The following is a 23,141-nucleotide window of genomic DNA, read 5'->3' as shown; positions in this document are numbered from 1 at the left end:
TAATTTAGGCATTTGCTGAAATTCAGGTACCTAAATTTTAGCTTTATTTCGGACGACGATTATTGTATATGTTTTATATTAAAATTGTAGATTTCGTTTACTGTAATTTCTGTATGCGCAATCTACAATTTTTTGTACCAAGAATAAAAAAACACGTTAGACAAAACCACACGCGCGACAAAATCTAATTTGTGTTGGCACGAAGACAATTAACAATTACAATTATTTCTATAGAAAGACCAGGACAAAAATTTAATATATTACGACACAGAGACAAATAACAAATCACAAAAGTAACAATCTACTTACAAGAGTGTTGCCTGAAATTACCTTAAAATTCAGGCACCTGAAATATAGGGAAAAATGTATAATTTAAGTTTAGAATCAAATCAAGTTTTCTTAAATTTAAGAACAATTGCAAAAATGAAAATTTTATTTGAATAATTTTTCACTGATGCTGGTCGTATCAGAAATGGAGGATGCATTACACTAGATATGAGTTGACATTGAACAAGTCTCACCAAGTTTACAGCAGGGGTTTAAGAGAAGAACAACATGATGCCTATCATAATGATCTATAGTTTCATTACCAAGTTCTTGTAAGTACCTACAAATCCATTCCATTTTAATTTACTATTTTAGAGATCCACCCATTTAACAATATTAGCCTGATTCTATCTCATGGGAGATGAAGCCGGATATAAACTATCATTTATCTAAAAAAAAAAAGATTCACCCATTTAACAATATTTTTTATTGCACGGGTCTACAGATCTGATGAGCTCCATCAATTGTTAATGTGGCCACACCCACCGTGCAGTACTCTAGTATCTTGCACACTCAAGTCGCAGGTAGCAGGTGGAATGCTAGCCGAAGGAACACACGCTGCCTTCTCTTCTCTCTGCGCGCGCACGAAAAAAGGTACACCTGCCTTTAATAACAACATAAAATTTACACAAAAAAAACATGCATATTTTCTAATGCATTGTGAAATATTTTAATAATTTATAATGACAAACAATGCTAGAAATAAATGAAATACGTAAAACCGGCTGCAGTGACGTCAGAATGACAAGGAAAAAGGGCAACATATGAGCAAGCTTCTTAGAAAGTCTATCTGTCCTAAAAAATACAATTTTAGATCTGATCAAAGACAAACTATTTCAAATTTATCTTATCTTAAAATATTATTGATACATACTATAAAAATGTATTTTATGATAAATCAAATGATATTTTTAGTATGATAAATATTAGTATGTTTTCATATACTTTACAGAGGGAATACTTTTTTTTTGTTCCGTCGTGAAAAAAAGTTACTTTTTGATTGGTCAGAGAAACATTATTATGTTAGCTTCTATAGCTAGTCCGTGACTAATGCAATTAGCTGATGAGCCTGTTCGCTGATTAATTTCTGGATTGATAAGCCCGATTGATTCTGGTTTGTTGTGAGAGAAAAATATTATTGGCTGACTGATAAGCTCTGACCGAAGCGAACAGGCCACGTGAATGGCACGATCGATATATGACGAACAGCAAAGTCACGTGTTAGTTAGGCGCACTCATGTGTCGGTAATTAGTGGGTGATGAGTACGTATAGCATAGTCGACACGCCCACGTGGATGCGTGACTCGTGTAGGCAAGTACACGCGACTTCTGTAGCACTGCACGTTCCTGTACATGGTTATTCTTGGCACAGTACATGTATACACATATAGGAATATGTATCTACATACTGGATGTGCATACTCCTGTGTGTTTATTATGTCTTGCTACGTGCATATGTGTTTATTATTATGTATTGCTAATTAAGTTCATTATAACACATATACACTCCCTCCATTCTTTTTTTACTAGTTACATTAGCTTTGTCTTTAAGTCAAACATTTTCATTTTTGGTCATTAAATTTTAAGAAATCTACATAGTTTCACGACATGTAAATTATGTATTATAGAAGTATTTATCATAGTGAATATAAAAACGTAAACCTTATGTTAGTTAACATGTGTATACTTTTTAAAAAAAATTTGATGATAAAAGTTAGAAATGTTTAACTTAGGACAAAGCTAATACGGCATGTAAAAAAGAACAGAGTGAGTATATCTTGTTAAGTATTTATGTCTCTTAGTAAGTTCACTTGTACATACATGACACTTGAATTGTTACGTTCACTTAAACATGTATGATACATGTACTTGTTTAGTCCACTTAAACATAAAAATGACATCTGAGCCTAAGTCTACTTAAATATAGGGATACTTAAGCTTCCTGAGTTTAATAAATATAGATGCTACTTAATCTTGTTATTATATTTCACTTAATCATGTTTGGTTCACTTCGAGACATCTGTGACAATTAAACTTGCAAGTACACTTAACACTTAGATTTGTTATATTAACTTAAACGTATATGACACTTAAGATTATTAAGCTCATTTAAACACATATATGACACTTAAGCATATATGTAAGCTAATAGTTAAATTTAATATTTTTTGTTTGAAAGTGTAATGCAACTTTTTAATATACACATTTGTCAGGTCCCTTGCATAGAAAACATCATAATAATATGATTTACAAAAACACCAAGGGCCAAACCATAAAGATCAACGCATACTTTTTTTTTGGATTTAAGAGCAACACATACTAATCCAAAAAAGATACATAATTAATATAGATTTTTTTTAGTATCTAAACATTGAGTGGACGGTTTTCCACATCTTGCAAGGTCATCCTAACAGTGAGTGGACGTTTTTTTCCTGCTGGGAAAAGGCATCGATTGGACTCTCAGGCGCCGTTTGCCATGGAGGCCTGCAATGTGACTTGGATACCGTGGTTAGGGCGCACAGAGTGAAAGACATATATCCCTCCCTAATGGACATATACCTCCATTGGGACTGGTACTAACAACCAACTATAATGGTTGGATGAGATCATTTGTTTTCTAATAACAGTAATAATGCCGACGACAAATCGAGACACCTGCACTACACAACTTTCACTGCCTATTTTACTTGCCTTTCCCCGAGTTTTTCCCTTTTTCTGATTGGCATAGGGGAAAAAAAAAACAGATCTGTATAATATTATCTCAGATCCCTTGCACTACATTTGTTCTTCCAAAAAAAAAAAAACGAGAGTTCTGCCATATGTACAAAGAAAGAGCTTTATAATATCCCAGACCCAAATGTTGACCAAAATAAACTAGTAAGTAGTAACTAGTAAGAGGTGAATAAACATGTCACGCAGGGAAAACAAACTGAGCTTTCCAGAGTGTAGCATTTCTCGATTCTACATGCAAACAAATCAAGAATGACACCTGCATAGCATCTACCACATAAACAGGGTAAATTCCAGCGCTCAAGAACAACCAACACAACCAAACAAAGACCACCATTAGGTTTACTGGGTTGCTGTTATTACTGCGAACGAAATATTTACTTAAGGCCAAACACCACAGCAGTTAATCCTCAGAAACTTGGCCTAAGAGTCAAGAAATGAGTCGAGGATCAGCTGACTGCTGACCCAAATTGACACATACTACAAAGAAAAGAAGCCATTCCACAGATATAGCTTGAAATGACAATAACGGAAAGTCCTAGTTTTGAGCAAACTCAGATCTGTCAACGCACTATGTAGCCACTGCAACACCCTGTAGAGAGAACAGTATCTGTTAAAGAAAACACTGCTATCATGGAATGAAACGGAACGGCCGAACAGGGAGCATTGTTTTCATGGTGTAATTCAAAGCGTGATTGTACAGGAAACACCCTCTTACCTCAGGTCAAGGATCAGCTCAACAATCAGCACTGCAATATTTACATGGTGTCCAGTGGCCACAAAGCTTGTTACCTACCTACAAAGACACTAGATGAGGCTACTAGCATGGCAAAGCAATATTGAGATTGAGAAAGGGAGGGGGTTCACCTTCTATACAGAGCTTTGATATCCTGGCGGATTGCTTTAGTGTCCAATAGTTCGTCCCCAGAGTCATCAATATCAACTTGACCAAGCTTGAAGTCTTCCGTAGTACAGTGCTCACTCCATTCAAACCACAGCTTCGGTATGACTTCTTTCTTGAATGCTGTCTCATGGACCTTTTCCTCGTCAGAATCGGCAGCTACAAGTCTGTATACAAACACCTTCTTCTGCTGTCCAGGCCTGAATGCACGCCCAATCGCTTGACGGGTGACAGATGGGTTCAGGTGTACATCTAGAATGACAACTCTCGATGCACCAACGAGGGAGATGCCTTCTCCACATGCCTTGATAGAACCAAACAGAACTTTTGCATCGGCAGAGTTGTTAAAATGGTCCACTGCCACTTCTCTGTCTTCTTGACTAGTATCACCAGAGATCATAAAAATCTCTTTCCCCACATGCCAGCCCTTCATCTTAACCAGCAGCCTTTCAAAAAATTTCATGGGAAGGATATACTGACTGAAAGCAAGTACTTTCTCTCCTGCAGAATTAGCAAGTGACAGGATATTCATGAAAAAATTGGCCTTCACACCATCTTTCACATTGATAGAATCCAGCAGACTATCAACTAAATCATCTCTCAAGATGTTAGCCCTGTTCTCAGCATTAACCTCTGAAAGTTGTGAAAGACAAGGATGAATGTACAATGCACTCCCTACTGCACTTCTTTGAATCTGTCATGAGTTTCCAACTTGTTGCGAATAATGTCTTTCTGCTTGGGTGTGAGCTTAAAAAACACGCTGAAGTCTACTAAGCCAGGCAGTTCGTCTAAGATATCACCCTTGTAATAGTGAAGCACATCCTTTGTTAGTTCTCTAAGACCTCTAATAACATGTGCTTTTCTCTTGAAGTTTTCATCATTCAACAAGGTTCCTTCAACTGCCTCAGTGAATGCGCCATCAGCAAACCCTTTTGAACCTCTACCACATATTTCGACTTGACTCATTATACGTCTGGCAACAGGGCGGGATGATTCCATCCTGAGAAACTTCGGGCGAACAAGATTCAAGATATTGAACACCTCCTCAACGTGATTCTGGAAAAGTGTACCTGAAAGAACCACTTTGCGTGGTGTTTCCACTCTATTTAGCGATTCTAGTACATCAGTCTCCCCGATTCCTAGGTGTATGACCCTCATCAAGTATCAGAAGGTTGGGAACCTTAGCAGCCTGTCCCGACATGCAGCTGTGACGTTGCTGCCCCCATCATCAGTGACGATTGTGGCGAACTGCTTGTATCCAAGAAACAGTATACTCATCTTGTCTTCCCAAGATTTGAGGATTTGCAACTGTTCTACTCTTTTTTCAGCCTTAACAGAGTAGAAATCATACAATGGTATATCTTGCACTTGCCATCTTTGAATTTCTTTCTTCCATGTACCTAGTATCCCTTTGGGCAGCACAACAAGGGGCCTTGCAGATGGATACCTTGCCATGAAGCTCTGAATGAAGCTTATAAGCATAAATGTTTTCCCTGAACCTGGGGCATGAGCAAGGATGCAACCTCCAGGCTTGTCTCCAATCAAATTCTTAACCAAAAAGTTGAAACCTTCCAACTGATGTGGTTTCATTGTCTGAGCATGTCTAGGATGAATAGCAACATCTGCGATTATGAAATCTTCAGACAGTTTAACAGTACCACAGTCTATCTCATCAGCATCCTTTGAATGTCCTCCATAGATATTCGTTTTCCTCCTTGAAGCCTGAAAAAAAAGCAGTCGTGAAAATCACTCGCTTTCTCCAATTCCATTCAGACTTTACACGCATGAAGTTTGAACTTCATGATAATAATATAAAACTGAAGTTACTTTATGAAGTTGCCAAACAGTTGCTCCTGAGCCAATACTAGCATGTTGTATATTATGTCATAACTCATGTACATCTTGACAGTAAAGCCATAACATCGACAAAAGGACAGCCACTATATCATACACCAAAGTTCAGCTAGGCGCTAGGCGGAATCTAGGCGCTGACCCATTGCCTAGCGCCTAGTCGGGAGTACTCGGTCCTAGGCGCTCCTAGGCGTTTTGGCAATATAGCCATAAATTATATATATATTATGTATATAACTATATATATGTATATAACTACTATATATGAGTCACAGTAAGTATAAAAAGAGGGCCAGTAGACATATCTGATTCCTAGCTGGCTTACTCTTGCATGTTAGTGGCAAGTACCAAACGCATCCCAAGTCAAAATCCCGCCTCCGGTACTGCAGGTGGCCCCGCCAGTCCAACTTGATCCAGGTACGTCATCCGCTGACCATCAGCCGGCACGGGCGCGCTGGCCCACAGTCAGCAACCTAGCTTCATCCCCTCGTACTCGTGAGTCGTGACGCTTCCCATTCCCCCTGCGAACCTGCGGCTGCCCACCACTCTCCACTCCAGATCTCCTCGTCCACCCCGACCTTCTCCACAGATCCCGTCCCCCTCGCCGGCCGGTCCCATGCGCCACACCACCACCAGGAGCGCCGCAACTCTACTTCCTCCCTGAAGCCCCTGGTCCCCTTCCCGGCCTCCTCTCTTCGCCAACAGGCCCCGTCCTCCTTGGCGGAGCGGGGGCCCCCGCGGCTCCGCGGCGGAGACCTCGGCCTCTGGCCCGGCGTTCGCCCACAACGCGATCCTCGCGGTGGAGCTGGTGCCCGCCGCGGCCTTCCTTCTCGACCTTGGTGGGCTCCCCGTCCTCGCCGTCCTCGCCATCGGCTCGCGGCGGCATAGAGCCGCTAGCGCGCGATGCGCGACTATGCCCCTAGTCGCGGCGACGGGCTATCGCCCAGGACTAGGCGCGCGTAGTCGCCGCCTAGCCGAACTTTGTCATACACAGTAACAACCATTACCCAAACAAGAGACAAAGGGTAAAATATCCTGATGCTAAAGAGTCAACAGTAATAACCAGATCAAAGAGATAATAGCAAAACACACCCCCTTAAGTTAGCAAGTTATTCAGGGGAGAATATAAAAAACACAAAGCCCTCCTGTAGTCTCAGGCTTCCAGCAAAATGCCCTAATTTCAAGGTTAATCTGCAAGCAAACATTATTTAAAAAACACTGAGTAAATCCCAATAGTTTTCTATTGTTTGATATAGTTGGCATTGCGACGATGATGGTTTTGATATTCTCGATAGTTTATATTCACAAGCTTTCCATGTGCATACAAGGTGAGGATAACCAAATTATCAAGGCAGACTATAGAACTTGTGCATATCAAGTAGAATAGGAAGATAAGCTAACAAAGTGTTCAAAAGTTAAAACTGTAAAGAGTATGTGAACGAGTATGGAACTAGTGCATATCACATGAAATGAGCAGATAGGATAACAGCACAGGTATTCAAAACTTGAAACTATAAGGTGCATGAAGTAGAACTAAAGAATTAAAACTAACTACCAAACATTTTGCCAAAAAAAAGAACACCCCAACTCGGTGACTGTGCTTAGAATTTTCACATGGCAAAAACTACATGCTTGTATAAAAATACTTTATTACAAAACGAACTAGAGCTGGAAAATCCTCATATATCTTAAAGAAATTACAAACCTTTTTCCACTGATAATCAATTATTGAATCAGCTCTTCTCACAATCATACCACACACACGGCACACATGGCCCAAATCTTCATGAATCCGAATGTCATGATTGCAGTCGATGTCCTCCATCTTTCCATCATCTTCCTTTTCATTTGCCGCCTCATCAACTTCGTCAAGCTGGACCAATAAATATAACCAAATCACAAACAGTACAAACTGGTGACCAACAATTGGACTGAACAGTAAGGAATGCATTTTTCAACACTTTAGCTAATGAATCTCAGTGCATTATTTAAACACTTAGCTCTTGTATAATGAGATACCCCCTTTTCTTGGGAATTATCATTTCACAATACAAGTCACAATTGTAATCAAGGTGTAGTCGTTGTTACGGTCGTCCATGAAAATTACCACAATACCAACAGCCAAAAAGTTCTTGGGATCTTTTGTTTACTTGCAGTTACACATGGTTGACTTGACCTTACATTGAAAAATCGAGTGTATTTCTTGCCAGCAAGCAGGCAAAATATGATGTATTAGCAAGAAAATGCTCCAAAGAGATCAGTGTTCAGTCTTCAAAAAAAGATGATACAACATGTACTCACAAGCAGAACTAGCAGTCAACTGGGGAAAAAAAATTAAAGATGTTCATGTGGTGCTGCAATATAAATCAAATTCTGTGGTTGACACTCATACCTTTGTGCTTTCAACAGCCAATGCAAAATCTTTCCAATAATCCTCAAGACCATCACTTTCGTTTTTATGTTTATCTTCTTCCTCTATAGCCATGTCAGGTTCAGGTTCTGGTGATGTAGCAGGTTGTTGTAAATCCAATGACAAATCAGCTGCTGCTAGACCTGTGTCACCTTTTCTTCTTTGTTTAGGGACAAATGAGTCGAGCATCAGCAAACTGAGGTCTGATCTCCTTCGCTTTTTCGCTGTAGGAAGTGAAAGGAACATTTGTGTTTCTGCTCTCTTCTCCGCTATGCTAGCAGCCTAGAATGAGAAACACGAGCCCAGAGTTGGAATGCAGAGTCTTTCATCATGGTACACATATAGTAGAATAAGCACAACAACAAAGATTTATAGAAGTTAATATTAGTTTTTTTTTCTCTAACACGTAGGAGAGCTGCACATCATTATCTTAAAAAAAAGGGCGTACCCAGTGCAGAGAGCTCCCGCTTTGTGCGGGGTCTAGGGAAGGGTGTCAGTGGCAAGCCTTACCCTCGCCTGTGCAATGCGAGGAGACCGCGACTCGAACCCGGGACCTTCCGGTCACATGCGGTAAGACTCTACCGCTTGCACCAGGCCCGCCCTTCTGCACATCATTATCTTATTTAGTAAAAAAGATAATATTAGTTTAACAAACTGGAATTGGAAGGTCATACCACAAGATCTTGCATTCGCTGCTCCTCAGGCCTTTTCTGCAACACAACTCTCTCAAACTGAATAGATGGTTGCCAACTGGTTTGCAAAGGAAACTGATTCACTAAAGCAGAACCTTGACCATATGGAACAATCTGCGAAGCAGAACCTTGACCATATGGAACAATCTGCGTGTTCTTGTCTCCATAAGCATGCATAGTTTCAAATGCTTGGCTCTTATTAGACGCCATCCTTTCTGTGATATTACTAGCCACTTCAGATGTTCTGAGTTCTTTGTTCACCCCAGATGCCAACTTATTGTATTCTGAACCGTTTCCATCCTCATCATCTGAATCAAGAACTATTATGTCACCCTTTTCTTTTTGTTCAGTTGGCTCCATGATTTTGCCAGCTAGCACAGAATTTCCAGAGGCACTTTCCAGACCAGCAAGGAAGTTGACCAATTGAAGCTTGCGGTGACGAATGTTGTCCCAATCCTTCTTCATACTACCAAATACCAAATTGGGGCTCCTATTTGCATCAGGAAGTGCATGACCACCGGAATACATTGCAGCTATGGGTGTAAATACATGGCCACTGCGCTCAGAAGGCTTCCTCTGCCTGCTGTAATATATGCCTACAAACACAGGAAGTTGGTCACATATCAGTATCACAGGAGTATTTGTTTTTCCATACACACAAACACACACAATAGGGGACAACCCCTCCGGTTTCCTCAGAGAAAAACACATCATGTTATAGGAGAGAAAGGTCAAGAAAAACTATTGAATACACGAGTAGTGATTGTGCTGATCATTTTCTATGACAAGCATCATCAATCTAAATGAAAGGGGATGAATAAGAATTAAACAGATTTCTTCAACCCTACAACATGGGGCATGAAAGGGGAGGAATAAGAATCCAACCTTGCCCTGCATTCTAGCATCGATGGCCTCGATTCCTGATGATGACTACATACATACATACAGAAACCGATAGGACCATAAAAACTCTGCACCCACAACAGCATATTGGCACGGACGAACCGCTTCCAGATGAAACCGAGATGAGAAACGGATTCTCGGTCGCGGCGGAGCCAGGGTTTTCTAACACCGGGTATTCCCGAGACAGAGACCTCGAATCAATCGATCTACGCTTCTGCATTTGCCAAAGCTCCACGATCTAGACCCCCCAAAAAAAATTCGAACACATATTGGTACTGATCAACATCGTGCTAAACGGCATAATGGCATATTGGCGTACGAAAGCGATGGAATCAAAAAATCTGCAACCACAACGGCATATTGGCAATTTGGCATGGACGAACCGCTTCTAGATCACGCGAAGGGTTTTTCTAATACGGTATTCCCGCGACAAAAAAAAAAAAAAAAAAAAAAAAAAAAAAAAAAAAAAAACTCGAATCAATCGATTGATGCTTCTGCATTTGCCAAAGCTCTACGACCCAGAGAAAAAAAATCGATTGGGGGTACCGATCAGCATCGGGGTAAACATACCTTCCCGTCCTCCCGGTGACTGAGACATCGTGAGTTGATGCGTCTCGCTTGCCTGCGCTTACGGTTGCGGGAGGCTTCCGGAGGGCTCAGAGGTCGCGCGGGCGCACCGGCAGCCAGGAGTAGTCGTCGCTATCGCTATCGCTACCCGCCATGGCGATTAGGGTTCAATCGATTCGAGGATTGGGGATTTTAGGAGGAAATGACGAGGAGACACAGCAGAGAGAGTGAGTGCAGATGCTTGAAAAGAAAATGACGAGGAAATAACAAGGTGCAGAGAGCGAGCATACCGTACCTCGTGACTCGTGCGTCGCGTCCTCGTGTGACCCTGCGCGCATCAGGTGAAGGGACAAGGTGCCATCTGGGCCATGAAGCCACTGGGCAGCTGCGCGCTATGGGCCGCGGGTGGTGCTCAAGGTCAAGGAGAGGGCAGGGGCGCGAGGCTGGGCTGAGGGAGGCGGCTGGGCCTCGCGGGCCAAGGGCAGAAACAGGCCGGAAACAAGGAAGAAAATGGAGGAAAGGAAAAAGGTTTTTCTTTTAAAATAGATTTTCAACTACTTTCCCAGACTATTTAAATTTGAAAACTCCCAAACTTTTATAAATTATTTTTAAATACACTTTTCAAACCTATTTCAACTATTTAGTCCTTTGAAAATATATTTTTAAAAATATATTTAGAGAAATAGTTTAAAATAGCACTTTTGGAATATATTTTAAACTCTATCTTGAAAACCCATTTTATAAATCTTGTTTCAAGTGATCATTTTCAAACTATTTTTCAATCAATTTTATTTGACTTTTGTTTTCAAGCCAAAACAAAATATTTTTAAACCTTTTTCAAACTAAAGTTTGTAACAAATTTGACCTTGTTTTTGTTACATGTCTTTAAAGTATTTTAAAAATTTAATCCCTTTTCTAAACATGGTTTAAATCATATTTAAAATAGAATTTTTAAAATTTTGCAATTCTATATTTAACTTATTTTTTGAACTAGTTTTTGAAATAAAGTTTTGAAGCTTTATTTTTTTAAAAAAATAACGCAAAACTATTCATGGCTTAATCGAATTTTAGAAATCTATTTTTTCACACAATAAAATAAGTACAAAGGCATGAATGCAAACAAACAAATTACATTGACTTGTAAAACTTCTATAAACCATATTTTCACTCTTTGAATTGTCAACGGACTAAATAAATCTTGGAAATTTTATTATATCACTAATTTCATTTTTTTTATTCACAACCTACAATGGAAAATTTGGGATGTGCCTATACGGAGGTGAGCAGTGGCAGGGGCAGAGTGTTCATCGGTGTGGAGTGGGTGGCGGTGGTAGGGGCACAGCACGGACTAGTCAGCCATAGTCCACAACGACCCAGAGAGAGAGAGAGGGAAAGAGAGAGAGAGGAGGGTAGTTGACATGTGAGCCCCATATATCAGTATGCCACATTCTATTAAGCATGGGTCTAGACCCGTTTGGAGTTCCTTATATGCCATCAAAACATATACTTATATCCCTTTTATGCCATCAAAAAATATAGTTTCCCTTCAATACCATAGTTTTTTTTTCTGCTTATATACTAGGGTCTATATTTCTTATACAGAACAATGTACCATCGATAAGATATATACTCAAATGACTGATGCCCACCAGCGATGGCCCATATATTATTTTATATATGCTTCCTTCGGCCCACCTGTTGAATGTGTGGTCTAGTTATCCAACGAATTGGATTATCCAATCCACATATTTTACTTGTTAACAAATAGGGTAGAGCTCATTCCTAGGAATTATCTAACCCACACATATTTATTTATTGCTTCTTTTAACCAAAAGGTGGAGCATTGGACTGTATATATCATCTTGTTTCATATTCATTGTTCCATCCAAAATATTTTTGGGTAATAACTACAACTTTTTTTTTAAGTTGCGGACAGCAGGCGGAGGAGTTGAATAAAATCTTTTCCTCTCCTCATTGGGACCGTTCGATCGTTAGCAATTCTCATCAGTGATAAACATACTAGGCTGAATCCAATCCACATATTTTACTTGTTAACAAATAGGGTAGAGCTCATTCGTAGGAATTATCTAACCCACACATAATTATTTATTGCTTCTTTTAACCAAAAGGTGGAGCATTGGACTGTATATATCATCTTGTTTCATATTCATTGTTCCATCCAAAATATTTTTAGGTAATAACTACAACTTTTTTTAAAGTTGCGGACAGCAGGCGGAGGAGTGAATAAAATCTTTTCCTCTCCTCATTGGGACCGTTCGTTAGCAATTCTCATCAGTGATAAACATACTAGGCTGATTCGCGCGCTTCGCTGCGCGCACTAGGGAGGGACGAGAAAAGATTGAGCAGCACCAAACAGTGATCGAAGCCCGGAAAAGCAAGGGAAAAGAAAAAAGGGAAAAAAAAAAGAACAGGGGCATAGCCCTGAGAAGAAAAAAAAAGAAAGGAAAAAGCAAAAAAGTGAAAAAACGAAAAAAAAAAAGTGAACAGTACGTCCAATCATCAGCAGGCGGAGGAGTTGAATATATACAGACTACGATATTCTATTAGTTATAGTACCCAAAATATAAGATGTTTTGGTATTTTCAGATTCATAGCTTTTACTATGTGTATCTAGATATAACATGTATCAAGGTGCGTAGCAAAACCTATAAATATAGAAAAGCCAAAACATTTTATATAATTTGGAATGAACGGAGTATTAATTATGTACATGGCATTATATTTACACCATGCATGTGAAGGCTTACAAACTAGGTCGTCATATATATGCATGGTGATGCATGCCACACATGTGTGCACGACTCTATCTCATCCAAATCATCACATATATATAGACACGTCACACACACACACACACGCATGCAGTAGTAGTACACACGCGCGCTCTATCTCTCACGAAGAAGAGAGAGAGCTTTATTACGGTCCGATGGATGCATATAGATCCTTGGTTCTACAATACGTGGATAGTAATCTGTATATATGCTTCCCATAGCAGTTTTGGTTGGTGCTTGTCTTCATCGTCGTCGTCGTCGATGACTGGCCGCCGTCGCCGACGATGCCGACGCCATGATCAGAACAGGAACGCCGTCGGCGCGAACGCTGGCATGGACGACGCGCTCTCAAGGTGCCTGTGCAAGCAAGCATGCATCGTGTTCTCATATTAGATCGAGTCATCGACAGAGAAAAAGGGAGAAATAGCGTAGAGAAACCCATAGAAAATGGTCGCCTTGAGGAAGTCAAGGATCCAAGGCGATGAATCTCCATCATATGTTGTGTCCGACGATGCAACTGTCGATATTTTTTCATCGATTCAGATGCGTTTTGGACGGGTGAACATTGGATATTGCGGCTTATCCAATATTTTAGAGAAGAGATATGGACTGCACTCTGGCTTCGACCGTTCGACAAGAATCTGTTCATCTAGAGCATATATGGACTGCATCCAGAAAAACCACTAGGGAGAAGACGGTGAAAGAATCTAGATATAATATTATACCTTATTTGTTTTAGATTTTTTTTTTCATGTACTATGCTGAATTTTAATATATATAATTCCCTCCTTCCTTTGGGGAAAAAAAACTCATAGGAAATGGTATAGTGACATATTTACCTGTATTCATCGCTGCGCGCGCGGGGCAGCACCCGGGCGACGTCCCAGGACGCCGCCTTCCTGGCGAGACAGGCCCTCGCCGGCCCGCCGCCGGCGGCGGCCTTGGCCGCGTCGGTGCTGTACTCCTCGTAGATGTCCCCAAGCGAGGGGCGCCACTGCGCGGCACCCACGGCGGACCTGTTGGCAATCCTCCTCCGGCGCCTCCTCGCGGCGGTGGCGGCGTCTCCGGCAGCAGCGGCGTGGTCCTCGGGCGGCGCGTCGTCGACGGGTCCAGCACGGCAGCCAAAGGGCACGAACGACAGGAGCCTCATCAGCTTCCTGCGCACGCTCCCCTCTATTTTGGCCCCCGGCCCGCCCTCCGGTGCTCTCTCTCTCTTGGCTCTCTTTCTTGTTCTATATCTCTCGTTCCTGGCCAGTTTTTCTCTCTCTCTCTAACGCTGCGGCGGCGGCGGCGGCGAGACCTCGTCGGCGCCTACTGATCGGCCGGAGGAACGAACGAATGCCAACCGGCAATGAGTGGCTAGCAGAGAGCTGACTAGCTGAGCGACGAGCGAGCCGAGCGGCTGTGTGTGAGGGGATTTCACGTGATCAGGTGCTGCTTTATAGAGTTCTCCAAGGGGGTTAAGATGACTGAAATGCCCTCTGATCCTGTGGGGCCGTCGGGGTCAATTTTGGGATCGTGAAATCTTGAGTGGCTACAATGAAAACGACGGACATGGATGGCATGCAGGGCAGGGCAAGGTAATACATTTTTTAGGGAAACTAAACTATATTTATGCGCGTGAATATATAATATCTGTAGGTGCTTCGCTTTCCTAAATCGTGTGGCGCCAACAGTGTTACACGTCGACCGTGGGCTCATGGCATGGGCGTTGGGTGGGACTGTGTATGCGTTAGATGTGGAAGTCGACTACATCTATAAGAGCATCTCTAACAATAGGGACTTCAAAAAGGAGTCCTTATTTTTTTTAAAAAAAAACTTATAATTCAATATGGTACCAACTCAAATCCCTAGCTTATAGAGGCTCTTAATTTTTTTTCGTTAGTATCATCCTTCAGGATGCGTAGGGAAGCTTCCTACTTCCTACGAAAATTTTCCCTACACTAGCTCTCTCCCACGGTTTTTTTTTTGTGCCGACTCTCTTCCACGCTGTCACCAAGTCAAAGCTCACACCTTCCCGTCAAGGTCCTCCTCCCTAGCGAGCCCCTCATCCGGTCATCCCCCAGCCTTGGTCCTCTCAGCGAGCCCCTCATCCCCCAGCCTTGGTCCTCTCACCCCGCTAGGGATTTTTTTATTTTTAACACATTTTAAAATTATTTTTAAAACTGACACTGTTTATTTTTTTTTAAATTAACACTTTTGGACGCACCTGTTTGCACGGCGCGGCTAATTCACGCTGTCGCGCCATGCATGGAGGCGCAGCAGGGGACAGTCAACGGTTGCGGCGACCGCTGACGTGGCAGGTCTGACGCGCCACGCATCACGGTGCGACAGCCCCTTGTACCCGGCCTCGCTTCCCTCTCTCTCTCTCTGTCTCACTCGGCCAGCACCACGCCGCGCCCCGTGCGCCGCCACCACGCCGCGCCACGCCTGTCGCGCCAAGCCAAGCGCGGCCGCGCCCGACGCGCCACACCGCGTCGCCACCACGCCCCGCAGCGCCGCGCCACGCCGTGGCAGCGCCCACCCGGCGAGCCCGCGGCCACCCCACCCACCGCGCCTCGCCGCTGCCACGCCCGCCTACCGAGCCTGCGATCGCCACGCCCGCCACGCCCTGCCCGGCGCTCCCGCCTGCCGCGACCCCGGGCGTCGCACCCCCATCGTGCCTGTCGCCGTGTGCCAGTCCTCCCTGACTCCATCTCCATCTCCCCCTATCTCGTTGCCTCCCTTACTGCCGCCGCCCTCCATCTCCCCACTACCGCGCGCCGCTGGTCCCCATTGTCATCCTCTAGAAGGGGGGATTGCCGCTGGCCGGCTGGCCATTGTCGCCGCCCTCCAGAAGTAGGACACTGCCGGCCGGCCATTGCCGCCGGTGGCCATCTCCTTTCCATTGGTGGATTGTGGTGACCCATAATCTTTGTCGAGGTAATGCTCTTCTGCATCTCTATCAATTTTTTTGTTAGGGTTAGGATTCAAATTTAGTTTGACTGGATAGAGATTTATACAATTAGTTAGCAAAGATATTTAGTGAAGTTAGTAAATATAAGTTATGTATAGTTTTACAGTTAGTTTTGCAGTTTGCTAGATATGTATAGTTAGTAAAGTTACTTAGTATAGTAAGTATAGGTATTAATATTAGTGTTGTTAGTTAGTATAGTTAGTTAGAATTGTTGGTATAGGTATTAATATTAGATTAGTTAGTATAGTTAGTTAGTATAGGTGTAGTCAGTTAGTTAGTACGCATGACGATTTTGATGACCTGATGAAGTTTCTGAAATGCTTTTGTAGATGGATTGTTGTGTTAGAGTTTTCTACGGAGGAAGTGTTAGGAGAGAAGATGGTATGTTTGAGGATATGGAAGAAGAATTGGAATGGTTTGATGAACCTCCTAGCTTCAACGACCTTTGTGTCCGTTTGAATGCAAAGTTAGGCGGTGATTTCATACTTAAGGGGAGGTTTGATACTGGGAAGACTAGGGCACACTATGTCATGATGCCCTTGTGTGACCTTGCTCACTGGTCCCACTACAATAAGGTGCTCCAAGGTTCCAATGTGCCTATGGCTGAGGTGGTAGTAGAGAATAGGTACAGGATGCAGGGTGTCCTGGATGGGCCGTCCATTGACGGTGTTGGAGGCAATGAGCAAGAATTGGGGGTCGAAGAGGAAGCAACTCAGGGTAATATGGGTTTGGACGGTCAATTGATGCAAGAGTTGTTTCATTCAAGTCAAGTAGGTTGTATAAGCAATGACTTCGATGTGAATGAGTTCGAACTAGAAGAGGATGAGCAGGAGGAGGAGGATAGGATCGGTGATATAGTTAGTAGTGATTCGGACAATTCAGATGATGACCAAGGAGGTAGACATGCTATGCCAGTACCTGTTCATGGTATGCCATTACCAGTACCAACTGAGTTTTTGCATGCTATCCAGGCTTAGGGTAGACTAGTCACAAATTTGCTAGCAGATGATACCTACTTTGATTCATGGGGCAAAATTAGCGAAGCGTAGCAGTATATTCGACCTCCACCTTACACAACGACTAAGCTTTAGCAACTAAGGTCGATGAACATACCTTTCAGGGGCGTTTTGAACTATAGGGATGTCAGCATGATGGATATGGTAGTTTGTGACACCAGTCTCCAGATGTGTAGGAAATCATTGTATGACCATGAGAAAGAAGTCCTTAGGAAGGGGGTTATATTCAATACAATGTCAGAGATGAAGATCTTCCTTCAGGACTATGTTATGTATCACCATAGGTTGTACAACGTTACTCATTCGGACCAGGAGTTGAGGTACCATGTGATATGCAAAAACGGTTGTATGTGGAGGTTAAATGCACGAAAGAGACAGCATGATGGAAAGTGGAGGATAAGTAAAGTGGTCAAACCTCACACTTGCCTAACAAATAGGGGGAAGGAAAATCATCAGTAGCTCACTGCACGTTACCTTGCCTGTCATATATTAGGCTCATTGATGACAATAACGATATTTCGGTGTCTTCTTTACAACAATTCATATCTGGATTTGTTAAGTATGATGTGAAGTACGGAAAGGCTTGGCATGCTAAGCAAATTGCCCTGACGATTCGTTGGGGTAGTTGGGAGGAAGCGTATAATAGGGTGCCCCGCATCTTATGTGCAATGCATTACTACAATCCTGGCTTGAAATGGTTTGTGAACACCAGAACATGTTCTCTATCGTGTGTTCTGGTCGTTCGCGCAAATGGAACATGCATTATAGTTTTGTCAGTCAGTCATACTTGTTGATGGCACTTTCCTGATAGGAAAGTACAAGGGCACCTTGATGATGCTTGCTGTTGTTGATCCTAAGGACCAGATAGTACCCATGGCTTTTGCTTTGGCAGAGGGAGAGAACAATGAATCATGGTCATGGTTCATGTGGCTTCTATGTGTACAAGTGTTTGGCCCTATCTCGCACTATATGTTTGATCTCGAACTGTCACCCAGGGCTTCTTAATGCTGCAGCTGAGCATATAGATGGGTTCCCACCTCTAGTGCATAGATGGTGCATGAGACACTTTGTCACTAATTTTTGGCGGTGTCAGAGGAAGGAGGTATGTGATAAGGTAAAGGCTCTATGTTGTGTACGTACAGAGCACCAGTTCAAGGAGACAAAGAGAGAACTAGATAGGATATTAAATGAAGCGGGAAAGGCCTGGTTAGAGGTGTAGATAAAACAGAAGGCTCAGTGGGCGTTAGCATATGACGAGGGGGGTTTTAGGTATAGCATCATGTCCACTAATTCCTCGGAGTCTTTCAACTATGTATTCACTGGAGTTCGATCGTTGCCTATGTCTAGAATTATTGAGTTCTCCTTTCATAAGTGCAACGAATATTTTGTCAAGAGGTGGGAACTTGTGCAGAGAAATATAGCTGAGCAGGGGTATTTTGGAAAGGCCAGAGCAGAACATTTGAAGGAGGCCAAAGAATTGGCCAAGCAGCACACCACCGAGCTGTATGGACCCCACCACCATATCTTTAGTGTACGGGGTAAGGGTGGCACAAGCTTGGACGATGAACGTTATGGTAGACGAAACTACCGAGTTGATCTTGAAAAAGTAGAGTGCAGTTGCAACGTCCCTCGGATCATGCATGCCCCTTGCTCTCATATGATCATGGCCTGTAGGGTTTGTGGGTATAACTATGAGGATCTACCATATATATCACCCTTGTATCTCCGTTCGAACACCGTTAGTATTTGGGAGAGGAGCTTCGAGCCATATCTTGACCCAACACAGTGGCCACCTTATCATGGTTATGACTACGTGTCACATCTAGATCTAATGAAGGTAGGCAAGGGTAGGAGGAAGATGAAGTGACTCAAGGGGGACATGGACGCTATGAGAGGGTACGACAAAGACATGTACGAAGGGGGAGACTTCAACAAGACCCGTGGCAGGAATCTTTGCTCTGTTTGCAAAGAACCTGGTCATAAGGCTAGCAGGCATAGAAGATAAGGGCAGCAGGTGCATATAACATACATTTTATTATATTAATGTTAATTGTTTGCTATGCTATTTAAAACTACTATGTTAGTACATTGGAACCTTAGAGCTATGTTTATTATGATATATGTTTATTCTCTATTTTTGCATAATAGTTTATTCCTTTTACATTTACTTTGTTTTTATGCACTAATGTTCTATCATATTATAGTACTCATAATGTTTGTTCTAACATATCTATTTGATAATTTGAACCAGGATGGGGGATCATCATCCACAGTACCCCATTCTTGAGGTGCACTATGATAAGGACCACTGAGCCAAGCGTCTGTCGGAGCTTCAGGAGGACTTGGTATCTCTTAGACTACGCACGCACTAGCCGCACCGCTAGGATGAGTGATACCGGCCGTACATACAGCGTGCCGGCTTCCTTGAGATCGTCCGGGTCTTCAACACTAGGCTACCGATCCTTGACCCTGCACTTCTCACTGTTGCTATCGATAGTTATGATTTGATACACATTTGTGACAGTATAAAGCATTGATTTGTCTCATTGTTTGAATTAAAAAACTTCTTGTATTGAATTAAAAACCAATAGGTTGAGGCTAGAGACCCACACCTTCCACCTTTCGTGCGGCGAGATGACTATCATGATGTAGGACGTGAAGATGATTCTATGTCCGCTGTTGGGGGTCTTCCAGTGACTGGGATCCTTGATAACGATCACTGGATAGACTTGGTGGAGCAGTTCTGTGGCAGAAGACCACCCGAGGACGAGGATGCTAAGAGAGCAAAGTAAGAATTTCTATGTTCCAAACATTTACCATTTTGACACCAGCACATATTCTGTAAATTATTTTGCTATTTACATGAAGGGTGTAGTACATAACTTTTATGATGCATATTGTATTTGTCTAGTTTAATGTTTGTTTTTGTTCCCTCGGCACTCATGTAACATCCAATGTCAGCTCTAATTTAATGTTTGCAAAATATTTCAGGAAAACATCCAGTGTCAGTTCGAGCTGGATAATAGAAAACTTCAGGGCGCCGCTACACGCAAATGCTCCAGAGCAGGAGATCGAGAGGTATGCTAGGGTGTGGCTGTGGCACTTCTTAGGCACCTTCCTGTTCCCCAACACATCAGATAACACCATCAGCTGGGTCTTCCTCAATATATTGAGCCAGCCATGGGAAAATATAGGAGCATACAAGTGGGGCAGCACGGTCCTAGCATGGTTCTATCATCAGCTCTACGTTGCCTGCCGAAGGTACAACCACTAACTTACATTAAACTTGTAGGTACGATCGAAGAAACAGGTACAAGGAGAAGAATGGGATCGTGACGCATGCCCTGTTCATGCATGAATGGGACAGTTGGCAAAGGGTCCTGATCACCGAGATACCACCGTACGACCAACACAACTTTGACCGCTACCTCCAGTGGTTGCATAGGAGTACCCACACACATATGCAAGCCCCCTACACTAACAAGCCAATTGATGAGGACAAAGACAAGGATGACATCATTGATGCGTACGACGAGGTGAGGATGGAGACATAGCTTCAGAGAGCCCCGCTATAGAGATACGTGGTAAGAAATTTGAACTTCAATACAATTGCACGTCGGCGTTCCTATGAATTGTAGCAATACGAACCTAGCTCGCTTGTGTATGCAGGCATCACAGTTGACAAGTCTGTCCAACAAAGTAGCCATGTGACTTCATGAGACTAGAGGGGAGCCGCATGGCATTCTACACGTCTTCGTCGATGTACGTTCTATTCTCAAAGCCATGACAGTGGTTAAATGCTTTACATGACTCATTCATCCATGTTTTCTTTTTTGCAGAAAGTGAGGAGGAGCTGCAAGAAGCTAGCACAGAAGCTCAACTACGTGGATACTCTATGGGTGATGCCCTATGACTCACACCTATCTAGTTCCTTACGCTCGAGCACTATGCCAACACGAGCAGGTTCCTCCGACACAATGGCTGGTGGGACCTCTTATGTTCGTACTCTCGGCAATCTAGGCAAGGGTCCTACGGAGCATGACATTGAGGGGGGTGAGGATGAGGACGACGACGATGAGGAGAACTATGATGAGATTGGGATGTCTCAGCTTGGTGATGCACCGTTTCCTACACAGTTCGATGAACAAGTACTTAAAACAACCCTTCGCCATATACGTCACAATTACTTAAACATTGTAAGTAATGATGCCTATATTGTAATTGCAGGGTCCTAGTTACACTCAGCAGTATCACCGGGTGTACCGCCAGCGAGACTATATCGACGTTGGGTTCACCCCTAACGTGCTGCCTTCACGTCCGAAGAGGCAGCGACGTCCGTGGTACCCATATACTCCTGGATCATAGGAGTTCTTTAGGATGACATGATGCACTTGTACTTGGACACCCATATACTGATGGAACATGTAGTATATCGAGTAATGTCGAACTTATGTATTGATGAACTTGTGTTGTAGTTATGACTTGCTAAACTTATGTTGAACAGTGGTATTGTCGAACTTGCGATGAACTTAGGACGTGTATAAGTTAATATTGCTGAACTTGTGTATTGATTGTCTCGTGCACTTAACCTTTCTGTTGACCTATTTGTTAAACCGATACGATGACATAATAGAAGTGCCTTGTTCCTTTTGCTGCCGCTTTGACCGCCGCGCCATGGCTGGGGGCATGTCAGCCTTGCCGCGCCATGGCTACTAGCGTGTCAGCCTTGCTGTGCCGTGGATGGTGGCGCGACAAACCCATATTGGGCGCTGGCCAGACTCCCTTATAAGCGCATTAGCAGCAGCAAGATTGTGATGCATATAATTTAGGGGGTTTTGAAAGATCGCAGTGGTGAGAACAACTTTTTATTTATCTTTTTTTTAAACAATAGAGCATAGACATGACACAAGGTCATTAGTGATTGGTACAATCTTCTAGTTAATGTTTGGACAAGATGGGCACCAAACTAAGACCCGAAATTAATACCCAAATGTGTGACAATGACAAAAGCAAAAAACATTATTTACCGAGAACGTAACAAATACATGCAAATTGCAGCATTGTAATACCATTTTTGTGGCAAAAGTTTTATGAGATAACACAATATCCGTTACAAAAATTAAATAGTGTTTGTTACATGGGTACAATACATAAATAGTTTAAATAAAACACAATGCAGCACCGAGAAAGTTCTACTATAATACAAATACCAAATCTAAAACATTGAACTAGCACACATGTATCAATCCTTAGTCTGAAATATACTAAGTAAGCAACTTGTCATCCGAGTACCGGTCCTCTACCAAAACCTCGTTGTTGTGGCTAGGCTCACCTATATTCCTCTGATCTGCCTGTCACCTGTAGTAAGCTACCTCCGCTTCACCTACGGCCTCTATTGCCTGAGTTAAGAACATGTCCTCCTTCGTCTAGCTCATGTGGCTAGGCTCACTTGCATTGCCTTGATCTATCTATCACTTGTAGTAAGCGGCCTTCGCTTCATCTGCGGCCTCTACGGCCTGAGTAAAGAACGTGTTGTCATCATCCTCTGCCTGCAAGCCCGCCTCTGCTAGAGCGATGAGCTCGCTCAGTCTGCCAGGGCTGTCCTCAGCCTCCTCTACCTGCAAGCCCGCCTCAGCAAGAGCAATGAGATCGCTCAACCTAGCAGTGTCGTCCTCACCCTCGTCCCCCACATCAAACAATACAATCGGAGATTGAACAGTGCAACCAGCTCGCGTTTTGTGCTCATGTAACTTCTTTTTCTTAAATCTTGCATGGGCCACCTCTACGGCATGGTCCCAGCTACATCCAATCCCTTCATGTATGAAATGCAATAAATTAGCAACGTGATTATATTACATTTAAAAGCAGGTAATAAAAATAACAAGGCTTCTAATGACTCACTGGCACATAATGCAACAACATGGTCATTCAAGACCTGTATCTATACTCTTTCCTCCTCCCTTGTCTCCTTCCTTGCCCTCTCCTCCTCTAACGCC

At 42.8% G+C, this 23,141-nt stretch overlaps 1 protein-coding gene and 1 pseudogene across 2 annotated transcripts; both read right to left on the bottom strand.

Moving 5' to 3' along the window:
* Window positions 1-3,920: 3,920 nt before the first annotated feature.
* On the bottom strand, window positions 3,921-10,670 carry LOC136476503 (protein CHROMATIN REMODELING 35-like; annotated as a pseudogene).
* Window positions 10,671-13,054: 2,384 nt separating this feature from the next.
* Window positions 13,055-14,574, bottom strand: LOC136472280 (uncharacterized). Of its 2 annotated transcripts, none has more exons than XM_066470006.1 (2): window positions 14,013-14,574; window positions 13,055-13,838 (listed from the first exon to the last, which is right to left on the bottom strand). In XM_066470006.1, exons 1-2 carry the CDS (start codon window positions 14,321-14,323, stop codon window positions 13,823-13,825), a joined length of 327 nt encoding a protein of 108 aa, XP_066326103.1. In that variant the 5' UTR covers window positions 14,324-14,574; the 3' UTR covers window positions 13,055-13,822. The 2 variants fall into 2 exon arrangements, with proteins under 2 accessions (XP_066326103.1, XP_066326102.1); XM_066470005.1 differs by having other exon boundaries at window positions 13,055-13,530; window positions 14,013-14,573.
* Between the last annotated feature and the right edge of the window lie 8,567 nt (window positions 14,575-23,141).

Source organism: Miscanthus floridulus, chromosome 8 (assembly GCF_019320115.1).
Source record: "Miscanthus floridulus cultivar M001 chromosome 8, ASM1932011v1, whole genome shotgun sequence".
In the NCBI taxonomy this organism is placed as follows: Eukaryota; Viridiplantae; Streptophyta; class Magnoliopsida; order Poales; family Poaceae; genus Miscanthus; species Miscanthus floridulus.
Note: the sequence above shows the minus strand (reverse complement) of the source record. Positions and strands in the feature narration are given on the sequence as shown.

Excerpts from the sequence above, each read along its gene's own strand:
- LOC136472280 (XM_066470005.1), bottom strand. The coding sequence starts at position 14,323 with ATGAGGCTCCTGTCGTTCGTGCCCTTTGGCTGCCGTGCTGGACCCGTC. Across the intron at positions 13,531-14,012 it reads GCGCGCAGCGATGAATACAG|GCACCTTGAGAGCGCGTCGT; the intron begins GTAAATATGTCA and ends TTGCTTGCACAG.